Genomic DNA, 20,457 nt, shown 5'->3' on the forward strand with positions numbered 1-20,457 from the left:
TGCTTCCGCTCCTAGATTTTTGCCTCCAATCAGTATATGGGCTCCTGCAAAAATGCAAACTTCTCCATTTCCTCTCTACGGGGATTATCTAACCTCAAACCCTGGTGTGCATTTCAGATTTGCATAATTATTACCAAAACCCTTGGTGGCACGTAATTAGCCTCTGCTTTTTGAAGAAAAAAAGGGACAACTCAGCATTTCAAAAATCTTCACACATGATTTTCATACAGTATTACAATGTATTATGTGCAAAATTCCATTTAAAAAAATCATTTACAAAAGGAAGTACAACACGGTATGTGTTGAGGGTTCTAGATGTACAGGAAAAGCTAAACACGGTACAAGGTACAAAGCCAACCAAATTAGATGACAACGCATCTTTACACAGTACAATAACATGTTCTCGTGACTACCTGTTTCACGTTGATACAGGACCCTCACACTCTGTGCAACCCCAAACAGGTCTCATCAAACGTGAAGTGAACTTCACCATACATTCTCATTACAAAGATGGGCTTTTTGGTGGCATCGCGACCTCTTTTCCAAATAGCGTCTTATTTCAGGTTAATGGAAGTCACATTATACACACATGGTTTCTGCCCCCAAATAATTTGATGCTGTTAGTTTTGATTTATGTGGAAAAGGTGGGGGGAGCGCTAGCCTTATTCCCCCCCCCCCCCCCCGGGGTTTTCAAAATTGTTTCCAAAAGCAAATAACGTTGGATAGATTTTGCCAAATCTCACTGCATATTTACAGTATTTTCAGCATAAGTGGATCCTTCCATTTCCTTCTATCGCTTCCTTCAAGGAGTCTGAACCAGCAGACTACACCCCTTAGTCCTTTGTTAGAGTCTGTTTTTCTCTCTCGACCTCTCTCTACATTCATTTCTTTCCTGATCCTCGGCATCACTTGGTTAAAACACAAAAGAGCACAATAGCCACTGAGCACAAACAAGGTAACAGTACGCCAGATTTCCAAAGGCATTCTGTGGCCAGTGTCAGTAATACATTGTTTAAGAAATCCAGCAGTCTTTCCCCACAAAGTTGCCAAAACATCCAGTTACAGAAGAGAGACATTTAAAAAAAATGTGATACTCTCAAATCCAGCAAGAGATTTCTTTTCGAATATTAAATGTTAAAATCACATGCATAATTATAGAATATTTTAAAGTTACAAAAATATTTTAAAAACCAATCCTGACAGTTTACCTGCAACTGCTATAAAAATTTCTATGAAATATATAAAAACACAAAGTCTCTTTGTAAAAAAAAAAAAAAAAAAAAGAAGAAGAAGAAGAAGACAGAAAGAAAAGAAAGGGAAAGGAAGGAAGAGCCATCCACAGAACTGAGACATTCCTGATGCACCACATCAGACAGGCTTGGTACACACCTGCTGTTGAACGGAAGGGAAGAGCTTGCCCCCAAATGTTTACTCAGGACATATACGTACATGCGAGCCAACCTGGAACCTGGCTGTGGGGTCAGTAGCAAACAGCCTCGGGATACCTCAACTATCCAATGCAATTCTTCCATCTCCGAAGGAGAAGCCTACCGTCTCATGAACCTCTGCTCCCTCGCCTGGGCAACATGCTAAGGATGCCCTTGGCCAAGTCAGCCTGTGGATGGCTTAGTCACTGAACCGAGGGGTCCCCTAGGAGGTGACTGACTGCTTTTCAAGCACAAACATGTGGAAGCCAGAAGGCAAGGTTCCTAACCCCCCTTGACACCACGGGGGAGTCCCGTCTCTTCTATGAGGTGGTGAGATCTTCTTCCCCATTCTGGAAAATGACGCCATAAGGATCATTCTTGATGCGCTTGTAGACGAAGTGGAAGATGTGCGGTTGCGGCCGGCTGTGCAACTCAGCCTTGATCTTCTGAGGGTAAGTGTCCTCTGCTAGCTGCTGCCATGTTTCGTCAACAAAGAGAAAGAGGCTGTACTCCTCAGGGTCCCCCACCTTGAACTTCTCAGCACAGAGCTGGCATACGTCCTCGGTGGTAACGTAAGGTCTCACAAGGAGGGTCTTTCCCGTGCACCCACTGTTGACCTCCTGGAACGCAACTCGGAGGTAATTCTGCAGGCGGAAAGAGAGATGTGGGAGACCAATCAGAAGAGAAAATGAGAGAGACCAATAAACCAGAGCGATAATGCAAGGACAAGGTCTCACTTGTGAGCCGCACCGGCTCTGCCCCAGCAGGACGGTCCCAGCAGGACATGAGACCTCGCATGGGAGGAAAGTGGCTGCTCTGAATCTGGACCAGGGAGGGAACAACTCTATAGACCAAGAGGCTGTATTCTGCTCTGATCTTTCAGCATCCCTCAGAAAGCCTGGCTAGGAAAGCTCCGGTTCAGGGTGGGAACCCGATCCGGTGCTGGGTGTATTCCCAGCTTGAAAAGTAAACCCCAGCAGAAGAGCCAGGCCCAGAAGTCAAGTTAAAAAGACAAGGACACAAGAGCACGTGCTGGGCTCACTTTGGGCTACGTTTCATCACGTCTAAACAAAGGCAAGCACGGAACACTGGACAAGAGACTGCTACTGCTTGACCATTCACCTCCCCAAGTGGCAGCTTCTTGTGGTTCAACCTCATCCAAGGCTCCAGGGGGAGGGCGATGTGGAAAAAGCCGGCCACAAGGCTCTGGGGAGAGCTGGGTGTGGCTGCAGGGAGATGGAAGGGAACTCTTGCCGGCTGGGCTCTGCAAACAGTGCCAGGCACCTGCCATTGAGACACCCTGTGACTTCACACAGGCAAAGCCCAGCTGAGCTGTAAGAACCCTACGCTCATCCCAGGCTTTCCGGGAGGGTTCTCATTTTCCACTTCGTCAGGACTGAAGTGACCAGATAAAACTGAGAATGCCCAGACAGAAAACACATACGTTTCCCTTTTTTAAATCTGGCACCCCAGCTCAGGAGTGAAAGGAAATGGTGGTCTTGGCCTGGAGTCCCACGTGGTTACCTTGAGGGTTTCCTGGGTGGATGGAAGGAAAAGCCCTTGGGAAGGACAGTGAGCTCTGCACATGTAAGAGAGCTCTGGCGATCTTGAATTTGACCACTAGAGTACACACATGTTCCATTTTACCAACACCCTCCTCTCCTATCCTACTGCCCCCAATACCTGGCTCACACTCTTGGTAGGCATTAATCCACTGACGCCTGAAGAGAACTTGGTAAGGAAGTCCACACCATCCCTATTTGACCAGGGAAGAAACTGAGGCACAGAAGAGCTAAGTAACTTGCTTCAGGCCACATAGCTCGTGAGTGGGAAAGTCAGGGTTCTAGAATCCTCAATACTGTGGTGTGCCGTTTCTCCACTGTGTGGAGACCATTGTGTGCGTCCATGATCCTGATTTAGGAGTTCCAAGTGGAGCTTTGGTTCTGTGTTTTTGCTTTTACAGCTGAGCTGAGCACTGACGGACAATTCCTCTCTTGGGTTATATTCTAAGAAGGTGTGTATATCCCAGGTGAAAAAGGCCAGTGGGGAGGAGCTCTGCAGAATCTGGGGGTCTCTGGGTTAGAAGCTCCAGATGGAGTGAGGGGCTGTTAGCAGGTGGGAAGATGGAAACATGAGCTTTTCTCATCTCTTCTGTTTTTCTCCTCAGAGGCTGTGGGACCTCAGGAATCCTCCTGGCACCCAGCTAATATCACAGTATCCCAAGAGCCTACAGATGCTAAATCATTTAACACCTGGATTGTTCTTCAACAAGTCCTTCAAGGGGGTGGGGGAAGGGAGGACAGTAGGTGTTCTTTTTAGATTTATGTGCTTGGGAGGACAGTAGGTGTTCTTTTTAGATTTATGTGCTTGGGAATGTATTTCTGAGAATAGCGCTATCTTGGAGAAAGAATTGCTGATCTTGCCTTTCCACAATGGGCTGACTTTGAACCTCTGAGTAGTTTCAGAGCACTGGGAAGACAAAAAGGCAAGGAAGGTGATTCTGGACATAGAAACTAATCTGTCTTGCTTAGAAATTCACCACGTGACACGCAGAAACAACACCTAGTCAGGTTTTATAATTCGGTTCGAAACCCTGAAAACACTACTCAAAGACACTTGCAGACTTATTCATAATGTCACTGACTACGAGCAAATCAAGAGTTGTGCTAGGCAAGAAGTCTACCGCCTTAATCTGCCTTTCCTCTCTTAGAAACCGGCATTTTGGGAACCCTACCCTTCAGCTCATGGCCATGGAAAACTCTGATGGGAATTCAGGCAGGATCTGGCTTGGATGCTTACTCTGATGCTTACTCATGCTTACTCGGGCCCAACTGGCTGCCAGAGCTGAGGCTGCCGGTGAGATTCTGGAGGCTTCCATCTTGAGGGGGCGGGGAGAAAAAAAGGAAGAATAGGGAAGACATCACCGCACCAATTCCTCCTCTCAAGGAGACCAGGTCAACTGCAGTGCCTAACACTGTTACGCCCACTTGGCCGATCTGATAAAATGAAATACCCACTGCCTGTGCCAAGGGCTTCCTTCTTTTTGACTTCCTGTCTGCTCAGGTGCTCCGCATCCAGGAGGAACATTCTGGGAGAAACCTCGACTTCATCTGACTTTGTTTTCTTAGGGGCAGCAAAACTTGGGCCAAACCCACATGTTTTGTTTAATTCAAAGAAAACAGAGAAGTGAAACAACAAGGTCAGAGGTGTTTTAAAATATCCATTTTCCGCCGGATGATCTGACAAAGGGGGGACCTCAGGCGCCAGGAGCTGTGTGAACCGGTGTTGCCTCCCCAGAGGGCAGGGTGACATTGGGAACCCGAGCTGCCGCCGCCAGCCACATACCTGAAAGTCGTCCACTGAGGGGATGGTCCGGTTGGTGGTTCTCCGTTTGTGCCACTGCCTCAGGGTGTCCCTGGTCTCAGAGCTGAGCAGTCGAGCAGCTTGTTCTTCTTGGAAGTTCTTTATCAGGGAAAGTGCCCCATAAGCGCTTGTCAAGTAATAACCTCCTGGAAAGGGCAGAGAGAACGAGCTGTCCAGGGATTTATATTCTGGTGGTAATAGATGGGGACAACGGGATCAGAGGTCATGCTTACTGTCTCCACAGGCATTTCCTTGTGGGACCAGAGGCTCGTGTCCAAGAGCGCATGCCCTTCCGACCTTCCTCCGCTCATTCATTCATCCATCCATCCATTCATTCATTCATTCATCCATCCTGTGGATATACTACACCCCCACGCCCCCCCAGCCTGTGCCAGCGCTAGGGGGCACAGTCGGGTCAGGCTGACAGCGCCCTGTTTTCACTGCGGGAACTTCCATTCTGATGGGTGAGACATGCAAAATCTCTAGATTATTTCAGCGCAGTTGTGAAAGTGCTTTGTCCGGAAAGGTCAGGGCACTGAGGCCTGACAGGGGCAGGGAGACACATGAGGATCGGGGGGTCAAGCACTCACTCCAGGCCTAGAATCATTTACTTCTTGAGCAGGAGTCCACACATCTCTTGGCAATATTTGCTTCCAGGTTTTTCTTTTAGAAATTAACATTTTTCTAAATTTTATTTTATTTTTATTTATTTATTTAGTAAAGATTTTATTTATTTATTTGACAGACAAAGATCACAAGTAGGCAGAGAGGCAGGCAGGGAGAGAGGAGGAAGCAGGCTCCCCGCTGAGCAGAGAGCCCGATGCGGGGCTCGATCCCAGGACCCTGGGATCATGACCTGAGCCGAAAGCAGAGGCTTTAACCCACTGAGTCACCCAGGCACCCCCTAAATTTTAAATAAACTATACACTTTGAGAGAACTGCACAGGATACAACTGTGCATGTAATAACAAAATGGGTTCTTCAAACTTCTTCCTTCCTGATTCCCCTTTTCACCCTTACTTGGGGACTAATGTAACACGACATTTAGGAAAAACGAATTCACAAGTGAAGGCAAGTGGGTGCACTTACGAATGATTTCTTGTTTAGTGAGTGTTAAAAGACTCGCAACAGGGTGAGATGCATGTAAGTGGGTTTATAGCTTGGTCCTGGACTATAATTAGGCAGCTTTGGTGAACTTGTAAGCTCCATGCTAACGAACCACTAGGGGGCGTCCTGAATATTTATTAAAAAGTCCCTAATTGGGCTCAGCATATTTAAACTTGAGAGACACCTTGGTCAAAGTATCTGTTGAATTTCTGCTGTGAGCCCAAGCCAGGAATACAGCAAGGGGCAGGTTTGTAAGAAACAAAATCTGAGCCCCTGCTTTACAGAAGTTTATGAATTTATTCAAGAAAACAAGTATGGTGGGTTTATTCATGCAGGATTCCAAGATAGTTGTGGTTAAATGAGCTTTGTTCTTGGCCAAAGTGTTTAGCTGCTAATGCAAGACTCTGAAGAACTCTCTTGTCAACAAGTGACAATGTTTGAGGTGGCAACGGGTCTACCATCCCAGAAATGAGCACAGTCCCTCCCACCCACCCACACCCGCAAACTGCATGGGACATGTAACTTAGAAAGGAATACACCTTTGTGGTTTTTAGGTCACTGAAGGGGAGATATGGGGGGTTATGTTTTCCCGTAGCATCACCTAACCCACTGTGGGCAACACAGGTCCCATGCACACACAAGAGGATACTTGTTTCAAGTTTCCTGAACAGCTTAATGGTCCTGCCACCAGGGTGCAAGTTTCCCCAAGCTCGTCCAGAGTTCTGAGTAGCTGACTTTTACTAAACATTTGCCCCGTGAGCAAATCAGCACACGGCTGAGTGTGAAACTCGGTGGTAGAGAATTTAAATGCTACACGGAGTCCGAGCAATCAGCAGGGACGTAAGTGTTCATGTGAGGCTGTACAGAGGTGTCAGTTTCAGAGCTGGGGCCTGGGGGACCGTTATGGTCAAGTTTGGGAGGGAGGGTGTTCCCTCTGGATGTCAAATTTTATTTTATTTTATTTATTTATTTATTTATTTTTTTAAAAGATTTTATTTATTTATTTGACAGACAGAGATCACAGGTAGGTAGAGAGGCAGCCAGAGAGAGCGAGAGGAAGGGAAGCAGGCTCCCCGCTGAGCAGAGAGTCCGACACGGGGCTCGATCCCAGGACCCCGGGACCATGACCTGGGCCGAAGGCAGAGGCTTTAACCCACTGAGCCACCCAGGTGCCCCTGGATGTCAAATTTTAGACTCCATAGCTCTGATCTGTCCAGGGCGCTAAAGAGAAAGCTCAAAATTCTGGAAGCCCAATGATGACCACACTCTGAAACATGTGGATGCAATTAGAGGAAGGGTTACATTTCAGCAAAACTATAACCCTCCCTCTAGAGCTGTGCACTTAAGAGGGATTCTGTGACGCCTTTTCCGTAAACGAAACTACCTGCTTAAACAGCAGAAAAGAGATGTGGGCTGCAGCCCCGAAAACCAAAGGCAGCCTTGGGCAGGCCGCAGAGGGCTGGGTTGGTAATGCATGTCTTCCTCCCGGTCTGCATAGCTTCATGTCCCTGACGTCCAGGCCTGGTCTGTAACCACTGCCAGCCTGATTGGGCTGGCCTGTTTTCCCAAGGAAAGGAGCCAAGAAGCCTGAGAGACAGTTAAGCAGAGGCAGGCTCTCGTTTAAGTGCAGGCTCATTGGCTGCTCCAAATATTCACCCTCTGGGCCCTGTCCTTCTCTCCTAAGTGATTCCTGGAGGTAAGGACAGCCACCTGTCCATCTGTCACCAGCTTGGTGCCCAGGGCAGGGCCTCGCTCTGGGGAAATGCTGGGAAGGGTGGCAGGAAGTGGCTGTCTCAGTCCTCGGGCCACAAGATGTAAGCTTGTGTGTGTCCTAAGTATACACTGTCAGCAACAGAATGGTGATTTTCTAAGTGAAACTGACATGCCCTTTCCCCAAAGTCCCAAAAGTTTGACAAACTCATTTCTAGAATTAAGCACGATTACAGCTCCAAACAACTAAAACTAAAACACCGCCCAGAAGCCTGTGAAATTGTAATAACAATGCAGCAGAAGAAAGGAAAGCAGGGCATGGAGACAAAGGTATGCTTCTGTTGGTCTTGAATAAAACTACCTGCTTTCTCCTCTCCTGTTAAGTCCCAGGGCAGGCGAGGAAAGCTCCCGGCAGGATCTTGGGGGATCATCATGGAATGTCTGGTTCCAGGATGATGAGTATTAGAGAGGGGAGGGGTAAATGGGGGAGAGGCTAATGGGATCACAGTTTCATTCTTGTCTCTCTGGGGTGGGGGAACAGGATGAAAAGATACTTATCACTCATCCTGAGTCAGCACTGTCCCTCAAGGGCTGGGAAGGGTATACCTCGTACCCTGGGGGCTCTAGGGAGGACAGACCCTCTGAAAAAAAGGCTAAGCACTGAGGACTTAGGGGACTAAGGGACACATTCTGGGGGTGACAATGCATTTCAGTTTCCCTCCGGGGAAAATCCCAGTATGACACATTCCCTGCAGAATCCAATCAGCACATGGACCTTTTTACTTAAGGCCAGACTAAAACTCAGTGGAGAAAAGAAAGAACAAAAACGAAAACAGTTCTACGCAACAATTTACCACTCAGGGACCATCTGGGCTCATGAAAATGGATTAATGGGATTCACAATGCAAAGACCCTAATTCGTTTTCTTTCAAAAAGACAAGCTCCCATAAGAGCCTCAGTTATTTCTGCTTTTCAAGGCTGTGCACCACAAGGACAAACCTCCCAATTATTTCCAGGATGAAATACCTAACCGATATGCAAGAAGGAATTTCTGCTAAGACGTGCTGGGGTCAGGCAGCTACAAGGAGACTGAACTGACAAGGTGAGTTGAGAGCAAACTGCGCAGATTTTATCCAACGGCATTTGTATTTTAACAGCAGTACAATTATTTAAATAGAAAACAATTATTAATTAATTAATTAACCAAGAAACAATTATTTAAATAGAAAAGAAAATCAATGTTGTTTTCATGCTGAGAACAACATTTTTTGTACAGATGAAAATAAAAGGCCAGCCTTCATCCGTTTCACTGATAGAACAGCAGGATATTATACCTTCCTTCTTCCTTAAGGAAACCATTTCTTTTTTTAAAATGGCATTTTTTTTTCCTTTTGAATTTTTTTTTTTAATTGCAATTAACCAATCTCAGGGAAGTATATTTATCACCGGATTCTATTTTTGTGGTTTTCTGACTTTTCCATATTTTCTATAGTGAATATGGATTACTTTTATAATTAGAAAAGAGTCAGCACATTCTTTTAAACAGAAATTAAAACCATAGCTAACCCTTACAATGTCAAAAAAGCACCCACATGACTGTTGAATGGGCATGGGGGTTTTTTTTTGTTGTTGTTCGTTTATTTTGTTTTTAAAGATTTTATTTATTAGGCAATGAGAGACACAGCCAGAGAGGGAACACAAGTAGGGGGAGTGGGAGAGGGAGAAGCAGGTTTCCTGCCAAGCGGGAAGTCGAATGTGGGGCTTGATCCCAGGACCCTGGGATCATGACCTGAGCCAAAGGCAGACACCTAATGACTGAGCCACCCAGGTGCCCCTAGGCATGAGGTTTTATCTTGGGGTGATGAAAATCTATTATTTATTTGGGGCAAAACAGAGGTAGTGGAGTGCACAGAACTGTGACGGTACCAAATGTCGCTGAACAACTCACTTTAAAGTAGTTAATCTGCTGCTATGTGAATCTCACTTCAAGAAAAAAAACGAAAACAAAACCAAAAAAGGGCATCCCAGTTCCTCCCATGTCATCAAGCGATGGTTACCTTCTCCGTGTAACAGCGATGGGTCCAAGAGCTCCATCATGTACTCGATTTCCGTGTCCAGTTCCAACATGTCACATTGAGCTATGACGTAGGTCAGGACTGGTAAAAAATCGTCAGCTCCATACATCCTCCCTGGGATCGGAAGAAAGGGGAAGATGGGAATATTTTTACCAACACTTCTTTCTTTCATATCCTACGCATACTGCTTTTATTAGATAGCTAGGAGTCATCTGGGGGAAATGTGTTATTCATAAACAGAGGTGGGTGTTTCTGGAATCCTGTGCAGCCTCTGACCCTCCTGGCTGCTCATGTCAGAGACCAGCTTTAACATTACAATTTCAGAATGAAATGTCTGCGACTCAATGAACACATGAAAGATATTCTCCACACTTTCATGATATGCATCAAGTTATGCAACAGAACAGAGTACTTGCAAATGGTTTAACTTTCAGCAAGGAGTATTATAAAACATTTACTAAGTATCTACTTATTATGTTAATCCTTTGTGAATTCTACTGTGTTCCTTACTGCCTTCTGTGGAAATTAATCATCAACATAATGACAGGACCAAACTCTGAGGGGGTGGGGGGACGGGGACGACACTTTGCTCTCTGTTCAATGTGAGCACACGCTTAATTTATTGAAATGTGCAAATTCAGCATATGTCAAATAGATACGTATGATTAATACATTGCAATTTTTTTTTTTTAGTCCTTATTGCTACTTTTCATTATATAAGTGAGTCTCAACTCCGAAGACTGTGCCTCCCTGCCCCCTCCCGCCCTCCCCGCTTCCTGCCGCCCCCCCACCCCGAATTTGGCATTGTCTGGAGACATTTTTCTTTGTCATGATTAGAGGGTGGGACGCAAATGACATCCGGAATACCGATAAACTCCAAACAGGAAGCAGCCCCCACAATAAAGAATTATCCATTTTAAATGTCATTAGTGCTAAGGTTGAGAAACTGCATCAGAAGAACATAATCCTGGGCAGACACCATTTTAGGACTTACATGAGGGCTTTTCTGAAGTACAGAAAATATACTTCCTGTACATGCAATATGGTTGCAAATTTCAGAGGCATTGTTCACACGTTATCAGGACTGGCTCAAGAGCTCACATTTTCATGTCTTTGCTCAACAATGTCCAAAGGGCACACACATTCCCATCTACACAAGTGGTGGTTAATACAGTGTTTTGTATTTCATACAGTGTTTTAATACTGTGTTTAATACAGCCTGTGTTTTGTCTCTGTTGCTTCCCCATGGAACAATTTTACTTACAGGAAAAGTTGATCACAGGCTCACTGAAGCCCCGGTACTACGCCAAACCCAATCACTAGCCACGAATCATGGTGACTCCTGGGTCTGGGTCTATTAGAAGCAGAACTGAGGACACCCAAGGACTTACTTTCAAGCTACGTAATTCTTTTGTGAATTCAATTACATTGCTTCAGCAAAAAAAGGGAGAACCAATGAAATGGTTGTACTGAAGCCGAATTATTATTGAATGCTCCATGTTTGACCCATGCCAGACATAGATCACTGACACAAACCCTCAATGGCCAAAATGTAGTAATGATAATTGCTAATATTCCCATCGTGCTTGGAGCGATGTCTGCATTGCCTCATCTAATCCCTGCCTTACAAAGGACAGGGTCAGATTCAGTGTCAGGTACAGAAACTTCACTTTAGAAGCAGACTAAGGTAGCCAAAGCCCCATAGTTAATGAACTCCATCACAGAGCGAGATTTGATGTCACTCTCCAGAGACTGAAGCTGCGTCCACTTCCCTGAACTAAATCTTTAATAAACTGGTATCATATAAGAGTCTTGTTGTCTCAACCGCTTGCTTTTCTTGGTATTACCCACCTGTTCCAAGTGGCCAATTTGCCAGACACCAGCGTGACGCTTGTATTTTTTGCGAGCTGCTTGGTGAAATGAAGAGATTGAAACAAAGAGCAATGGGAATCAGAGAGCCTGATGTGTCCCTGGCCACGTCCCTGGCCCTGGCGGGAAATGCAAGCAGCCCGGACAACGTACCTGAGTTGTTCTCCATGACAGTGTAAATCAGCTTGCAGACCCTCAGCAGCAGCATGACCTTCTTCTCCGGCGAATACATCTTCTGCATGGTCATGAACTTGACTTTGATTTTCTCCACGTCCACAATATCAGGAGTTGGCGCGAAGACCCCCAGCTCCTGGGGGTTCCTCTGCCGCACGAGCTGCAGATTCTCCTTGAGTTGTTTCCACGAGCCGTCGGCCATGTGGAAGTCCCTAAGCATGGCCTCCACGTGCCCCTTGAGGGGCTTTAAGATGCACTTGTGCATGGCTTTTTCCAGCACCACATCTGCCAAAGAAAGTGCAGCAACTGTGACCATTGTCTGAAGGAAGAAGAAACGCAAGGTCTGCTTTCTGAGAAAGGACTTCTGCAACTCTGCACTGGCTACAGGGTGGACAGGTGACCACTTCACACCTGCTGAGCCAATAAAACTTAGCAGCACCACCACTCCTCATGCTCCAGCACATTTTCTGGAAAGCCGCAGAACGTGAATCTTCCCTAATAAACTCTTACAGGTTTTTTATTTGTTTGTTTGTTTGCAGAGAGTCAATACAATGAAATAGATTTGTTTTAACTATTTTTATGGCCCCTCCCCCATGTGTCCAGGTGAATATTCTAGAAGACATTCTTCTGATCCAGTCCCTCCACTGGTCATCTGGTGGACAGGTAAGTAAATATGTTATTTTACAAGGGAAGACTGGCTAAGAGAGGAGATCCAAGACTTCTTCAAATATTGCCAGAGAAAATAAGTTCACCTAAATACACATGTTATCTTGGATTGAATTTTGGACCCCAAATTCTTTACTTCATTTGCTATAAAGAACATTAGTGGGACAGTGGATAAGATCTGAATAAAGTCTGCAGGTTAGTTCCTAGTATAAACACTGGATTTGTGATGAATTTTCCTATATTTGTAACAAGATGTCTCTGTTTTTAGGAAATACACACTGAGGATTTAGGGGTAAAGGAACACAACACCTGCAACTAGCTCTGATATGGCTCAGAAAAAAGGCGGGTGTATATGTGTACGTGTGTGTGTATGTGCACACTTGTGCGTGTAAGCAAAGAAAAAGTGGAAGGATGAAACAGGACAAACGGCTAACATTCAGGGAATCATGATAAAGGGCAGACATGATTGCAACTTTTCTGTATGTCTGAAATGATTTCAAAATAAAAGTTCTAAAAATTTTGAAATGTGTTTCTGGCCAGAGTTTGGAAATACATTTAGGTGTGGATGGCATTATTTTTCCCTCTTTCTTTGAATGGTTGCCCAATGAAGTAGCTTTCTTGGCTGACCGTAAAGTGATCATAAATCTGGAGATCCAGACTGAAGATGACTTATATAATCATTAGCTTTCTGCTTTCTCAACATCAGCCTTCTAATCTCAAATGTTTGCCCATTCTCATCAAAGCTACCTGGGTAGCCAGACCTTATCTATGAGACTTTTACGTGATTCCATTTTGGAAGCTCAAGAATCTACTTCCGTATAAAACTGGAAATCGTTGAGTTCTCTCTCTGGCCTTGGGAATTCCTGACATTGGATCAGATCACAATGTATCGAAATTATCACCTATAATTAGGAAGTCAGAAACAAAGAGAAATCTAAGCCGGATGCCCAAACACCAAAAACAGTTTTTCCATAACCAAGAGTTAAAACTCATGCCAAAGTTGATGCTGACCCCACAATGACCTGCTTCTCCCGCTCATTTTTTCCCCCTCTGCCTCTATATCCAGGAGCTAGATGTATCTTTGCTTAAATTTAGACCTTATATGGCTATAGAAGTCAAGGTTGAAGCAAAAGAGATTATAAAGTAAGAAGAAAAACAGAACAACATTTTCACTTGGCATCTGGCATTGAAACAAACTACCTGGTCTATGCTGGTTCTGTTGTGTTAATAAGCCTGTGTGACTTCAAAGCATCTTTGACTTTACCCTAAATGACCATTACATTGAAAAGTCAACAATAGTAATTGACACTAAGCATCCAGTTGGGCTAGGCTCTATGTGATTTACTTTATTAGCTCCTCTAATTCTTATGACAACTCTCTTACTTTTGCAAAATATTAATATTATTTTACAAATGAGGAGGCAGAGGTTTGGAGGTATCTAATGGCTTGCTTGAAGCTGCACAACTAGTTTCAACGATCACCTTGCTTTCTAAAGTAAACGATCTCTTAATTTAGTTCGAGGCTTTATAAACATTCGCGGGTTTATTGCTATCTAAAGGTCACACAAGCCCCATTCATGGTTATAAGCAACCACCACCCCATTAGAATGAGGTCACCAAGGGGGTCCAATCATTAATTAGGACTGTACATGAACATGGAGAGTGGCGTGATTTGTAATCACCCCAAACTAGAAGCCATCCAAAGGCCCATCCCAATGGAATGGAGACAAGGATATATTTGTAGAATGGAATTCAGAAAATGGAATTCAGACAATGGAAGATTCATTCCATGAAAAGTGCCCTGCCACTCCAGATGCAATGGGATGAATCTCATAGATACAATGCGTGTGGAAAAAGCCAGACATATGGGGCGCCTGGGTGGCTCAGTGGGTTAAGCCTCTGCCTTCGGCTCAGGTCATGTTCTCAGGGTCCTGGAATCGAGCCCCACATTGGGCTCTCTGCTCAGCGGGGAGCCTGCTTCCCTCCTCTCTCTGCCTGCCTCTCTGCCTACTTGTGATCTCTGTCTGTCAATAAATAAATAATTTCTTAAAAAAAAAAAAAGCCAGACATAAAAGAGTATCTCCTTTAACATTTCATTTATATAAAGCTCAAAAGCAGGCACAATTGAATCTATGGTGACAGAAGTCAGAATGGCAATTAACTCCAGGAATACATGAGGCTGTGGGAGATGGAGATGTTCTAAGTCTGGATCTGGGCGGGGCTACCTGTGTGTGCTTGTATGTGAAAATCTGTCAAGCTGAGCAGTTAAGATCTGCACATCTTATGAATGTAAGTTACAATAATTCTGCATAAATCAAACCAACAGAAAACAACTGCAGACCAGCTTGAGATTTTCACCTTGAACCCAAGGGCAAGTTTTAACGTCAGGGTGAGCCTAGTCATCTCTGAGCCAGAGCGTTGACACGAATTGACACGAATCATCTACACAAGGTTCTGTGCTGTTCCTGGGGGACAACGGCACAAAGCCCATTACCAGGGACCCTCATGCAACTCATCCTCACCACCAGGGAAGGGACACGGGTCTCTGTGCTATAGACTCCCACCCTCAGGAATGGTGCTATGGAAATCTTTTGTTAGGATAGTTAAAATCTGAGATCCATTGCCTAGTGCCCATTCTCTTAAAATCCAAAATTGGAAACAAACAAACAAAAAAAACACAACAATGTCCGATTTTTTAAAAGTATACTTTTTAAAGATCATAATTTAGAAATAGGACTGGTCTCTTTGCATTCTTTTCCAGGACTTTACTCCTAAACCTTGCCCTCCTAAAGTCCTTAATAAGCATAAAGAATAGGAAAAAATAAAGTCCAAATAACAGAGATTTGGAACCCACCTGGTTCTCTCCAATAGGAAAAACAGATTCTGCTCACAAAGCAAGAGGGAAAAATGATTTGGAGAAACAAAAGGAACAGAAAATCTTTCAGAATATGGACTAGTCCAGGAAAAAAAGAAAGAAAGAAAGAAAAGGAAGAAAGAACGAAAGGATTGGCCACATTTCTTATAAATTACTACTACCTGTTGTTTTCTACTATCTGTGGTTGCTTAAAGTCCAAGAAAAAAATCCTTTAAACTGTAAGAATAATTATACTATTCTAGACATCTTATATACACCAACTCTTCAAATACTCAAACAAACCCCATGGAGGGAAGACTGTTATGTTTTTCATTTTCTAGATGAGGAAATAGACCCAAGGAGATAAGTGCCACACAACTAGCAAGAAGTCAAGCCAGGATTCGAACCCAAGAAACCTGATCATGTCAATTGCATTTATCTGCAAACAAACATGCAAAGGACAAGAAAATATTAAGAGAACTGTCTGAACTACAATGTTTTGAATTTTCAAAACCAATTGTTAGCTGAATGACCCAAACTGGAAGCCAATTTTCTGAAAATATTTAGATAGATCCTATCAATCGCTCCCCAGGCTCATATGCAAGGGGGGAATGGTTAAGAGCATGGCGGAGACTTAGATGCTCCTTGGCTTAATAAGCCCTGGTGTAGTAACGATTAGGAAGCCTTCGATGTGTTGACCTCTGGTGTCTTCCAGGAATGAAACAGAGAGCTCTGTCTGTAGCTTCACTCTGACCGACAGCACAGATACCAGAGAAGGTCAGAGCTCGGACAGGGAAGCATCACAAGACTGGCTCATGCATCAGCTTGAGCACTTTCTGCTTATCTGCTGCTGCCTAGGGGGAAGTGAGAGCCTGGGAGGTGAAGGTGAAATCCAGAGAAGGCGCGTGCCTTACAAAGAGCACGAGGCGCAGGCAGCCTGGCAACCAGCCGGACTCTATCTTTCTACGCGGCTTTGGCCAAGTCGCTTCACCTCTCGGTCATTGCCTCCAACTACTGAACTGCCATCTCCTGGCCCAAGGAAGGCGAGACGGAACTGGCACCCTGAATGGTGGCCCAAACAAAACAAAATCACCACTGACATTCTCCGGGAGACTCTCGCAGTACCCAGAATCTAAGCGACATAACGTCCAGAATGTGCAGGCTGCAACCTGGAGTTAGCTGACAAAGATAAAAGATGAGGTCACGTGGCCTCTTGGTTTATTTGAGTTCTGGCATTCTGGTTACTTTTTTGTAATAGGAAAGCGACAGAAATCGAAGCTAAATTTTAATGGTGAATTTCTACCTGTGTAATTTATAACGTCCTGGGCTTCCTCTGAGCAGTTCTAATTCCAAGGGGGCTCTACATATGGCCCCCCTTGTCTGTTAACCCTCATTTCAGCGGTGGGAAGTGGGCATTAGGGCATCTCACTGCGCAGGTGCCTACGCAGCGTCAAAGTCAAATGTCTCTCCCAGGGTGGTGGAGACACGCTGCAAGCCTGTCCGGGCTGCCAACAAGTCTGCTGGCATGACGGGCCTGCCCCTGGACCAGAACAACAACATGAGCTGGGCTTTTCTTTATGTGCTAATCTATCTTCCTTTGACTGCTTCATTGGATTAAGGATTAGAACTGACACTGTGCATCCATGTGTGGCCAGCACTGTTTTGCACTTTACTCAGATTCAGGATTTAAACCACCCTTTGATTGAAACCAGTACATAATTCCTATTTGTTTTAGCTTGGGTTCTCCCAGAGGCCAACCTTGAGACAGGGACTTGAGGGTGAGTAGTTCACTTGGGAGGTGAGCCCGGGAAGCACCCGTGGCAGATGAGGAGAGTGGGATGGGAGAGAAGGTTGCCAACGCTGTGTGCTCTGTTAAGCAGGTTATTATTGGGGGCAGCTGGAGCTCAACCAGCTCAACCTTGTGGGACGTTTGGGACACAATGCAGGGCATGCCTCAAGGGTGGTCCCACCAGAGGGGAGGCAGCTGGGGTATTTATACACCTGCTCCTTTCAGGCTCCGGGAGGGTAGAGAGGGCATTCACCTCCCAGCTGTTCCATCTGCCCTGGGCAAGAGCTCTGAGGGCATGTGAAAATGTCAGGCAAGATGTCTTAGGCACCTGCAGCTGGGAATCAAACAAGTAAGTGAGCATCAGTGGGGCAGGCACAATGGTGTCTAGCCCATATAACATATGAAGAAATGGAGGCACAGAGATGTTAAGACACATGACCAAGCACACACAGCTCATCAGCAGCAGAGCTGGGACTTCAAACTCAACAGTGCCACCTGAGCATGGACTCTGAACCACCACATGCTTTTGCCTTTCAGCTGAGAAATGTATCTATCCGGTCCTAGCAGTGCTGGGATGGGACAACCAGACGGCCACAACAGAATTCTGCTAATAATCCTCTGTACCAACTACTAAAAAGCGGACCACTTGGTATTCAAGTGGCTCTCGGGCTACATGTGAAGTCCACCTGAGCCATTTCCTACTTTGCAACCTGGAGGGAAGAAGGTAACCTTTCCAGGCCTCAGCTTCCACATCTATAAAATGGGATTACTCACAGCTTCCCAGTGGGACTGTCAGCCCCGGTGAGATCCCACAGGGTGAGCACTTCCTATCCACCTGTCCCCTAGGCAATGGGCAAGGATCACTGGTTCCCCTCTGTTCCTTTGGAATACGGGTGTGTACCTTGGGTTAGGGACTCCAGGTTTAATCATTCAGGCCTGTTTGGTTCTGTCATCTTCTGTGTTAACTGTGGTTTACTTGGTTTGAAATGGGAACTGAAAGTGCTTCGATAAATCAACTGAAAAGCCACTTGGCTTTCTGGCCATCTTGCTCCCTTGTGCCCCCCTACTCTTCCTCAGCCCCTCCCACCCACAGTTAAGAAGGCAGCAGAGCCGGGGCGCCTGGGTGGCTCAGTGGGTTAAAGCCTCTGCCTTCAGCTCAGGTCATGATCCCAGGGTCCTGGGATCGAGCCCCGCATCGGGCTCTCTGCTTGGCAGGGAGCCTGCTTCCTCCTCTCTCTCTCTCTCTCTGCCTGCCTCTCTCCCTACTTGTGATCTCTATCTGTCAAATAAATAAATAAAATCTTTAAGAAAAAAAAAAAAAAAAAAGAAGGCAGCAGAGCCGCAGTCTGGCGCTCTGGGTTATCTTGCCTGGAACTTGCCAGTGTTTCCTCACAGCCTCATTCTGTCCCCGTCTAACAGCTCAGACTCCCAGACGAGCTGAGTGCCCTGGACAGTGATGTGTCTTTCCACCTGATAGGTGGACAGCCCCCAACCCCATTTGGGACAAGAGATGAAGGGTGGATTTGGTTCATCGCTGACAGTTTTTGGTCTACTAATTGGAAAGGCCAGGGTCACACTGCTGTCCTTGCTCTGCGTTTTGTCTCCCACGTCCCTGGCCTCCTGGCTTGTCACACTGGCCTGCAGGTATTCGTGGCCAGTATCTAATTCAATTGGTTGGTACCTGGGCTACAGAGATGGTTAAAGAGTTCAACTCTTACCCTGCCAGGAGTGATTTTTCTAAAAATGCTTCCCACCACCCTCAAGACAGCTTCTGGGGGTGCACCCCTGCTTTGCCCTCCCTTCTTTGCTCCATATCTTCGTGAAGAAGCAACCCATGCTCTCACTGAAGGCAACAGCTCTGTGGCCCCTCTGTGCCTGTGCACATTTTCACATGCTGTTCCCTGTGGCTGATGGGTTCCTTGCTTTTCCCAACATGGATTCCCATGCAGCCTTGTCTGCCCACCTCCTCTCCACTCCCTGGGTCCCTGTGTGTGACCTCTGCGTTGGCACAGAGCAAACTAGACCTCTCTCTTGATGCCAGACTTGGGGGGGCTCACGAGAGCCAGTGGCAGTCCGTGGCCAGAGGCCCACAGGTAGCATGGGCTCCAAACGTGACTTCTGAGTAGAACCGAAAATGCTTTCTTTGGGTGGCTACATGAAAATTATGTTTCTTCTTACCCGTGCAGAACACAGGAAGCGTGACTCTGGCAATGATGTGGGGCAGTCACCCCCATTCCTGCAGCATCCTGTCCTCCCACGGGGATGTCCTGTAACCTGGTTTGCTTTACATTTTGTGAGCAAAGCCTGCTTTAGTCCATAAATAATAGCGGGCGCTTTATCAAATGATAAAGGAAGATCGCACCAAAATAAAGATGGGGAGCGCCGGATAGCGTGGTGATTTACTCATAGTTTTGTTCATTTTGGTGGCCTTTGAGGAAAGGCATTATGGAAAGTATAGGTATATTCATGTCATAGTTTATGTATGGAATCCATCACACTGATTTCAGGACCTTCTAGTAAAAATAAAAGCCAGTAAAAACCAAAGCAGTGGAGGGGGCATCTGGGTGGCTCAGTTGGTTAAGCATCGAACTCTTGGTTTGGGCTCAGGTCATGATGTCAGGGTCCTGGGTTCGAGCCCCATGACGGGCTCTGTGCATAGCGGGGAGTGTGCTAGAGAGTCTCTCTCCCTTTCCATCTCCCTCTACCCCTGCTTTCTCTCTCTCAAATAAATAAATAAATACTAAAAACAAAACAATGCAAGGGAGAAGAGCCCAATCTTCCTTACAGAAAAATTCTAGGGAGCCTGAAGGGCTCAGTCAGTTAAGCACTTGCTTTCGGTTCAGGTCATGATCCTGGGGTTCTGGATCGAGTCCCACATCAGGCTCCCTGCTCAGCTGGGAGCCTGTTTCTCCCTCTACCTGCCGCTCCTGCTGTACGACTGCGTGCGTGCTCTCTCTCTCTGACAAATAAATAAATAAATAAATAACCTTTTAAAAAAAGGTTAAGAAAGAAAAATTCCAAATGATTTATGTAGCTCCCCTGGCCTCGGGGAGGCAGAGCTGAATTCTAGCCGCATCCCTGGGTTCTGGGCGGTGCTTCCTGGCCTGCTTCCTCGAGTATGGAGAGGGTGGAGGGAAGAGGCGGCATCTTACCCAGCAGAACTTGATGAGTCAATGCTAAGTCCTATGGAGAGCAGGCTGCCTCTGGTATGGTGACTTCGCCACTGCCATCTTCCTCCCTCCTCATAAAAGGGCCCACAAAAGCAGTGACGTGAAAAGCCTGCTACAGGATTTGGTTCAGTCCCATTTGCATCTGGGCTTGACCTCGCTACGCTTTTGTTTCCTCATCTCTAAAAATGAGGATAAGGGGACCCCCCCCCAAGGCATTAAGGGGACTTAAGGGGCTTCTATGCATAAAATTGCTC

General features: G+C 45.8%; 1 protein-coding gene across 6 annotated transcripts in view; it reads right to left on the bottom strand.

The window, feature by feature from the left end:
* Positions 1-222: 222 nt before the first annotated feature.
* The window catches only part of RIN2 (Ras and Rab interactor 2), a 222,561-nt gene continuing 202,326 nt past the window's right edge, over positions 223-20,457 (bottom strand). For all 6 annotated transcript variants that reach the window (XM_045981053.1, XM_045981050.1, XM_045981051.1 and 3 more), the window contains 4 exons: positions 11,705-12,010; positions 9,665-9,796; positions 4,773-4,936; positions 223-2,071 (listed from right to left, as the gene is read on the bottom strand). In XM_045981053.1, the coding sequence (XP_045837009.1) occupies positions 1,748-2,071; positions 4,773-4,936; positions 9,665-9,796; positions 11,705-12,010 (926 nt within the window). In that variant the 3' untranslated portion in view covers positions 223-1,747. The remainder of the gene's footprint in view (positions 2,072-4,772; positions 4,937-9,664; positions 9,797-11,704; positions 12,011-20,457) is intronic.

This window comes from Meles meles, chromosome 16 (assembly GCF_922984935.1).
Source record: "Meles meles chromosome 16, mMelMel3.1 paternal haplotype, whole genome shotgun sequence".
Taxonomy (NCBI): Eukaryota; Metazoa; Chordata; class Mammalia; order Carnivora; family Mustelidae; genus Meles; species Meles meles.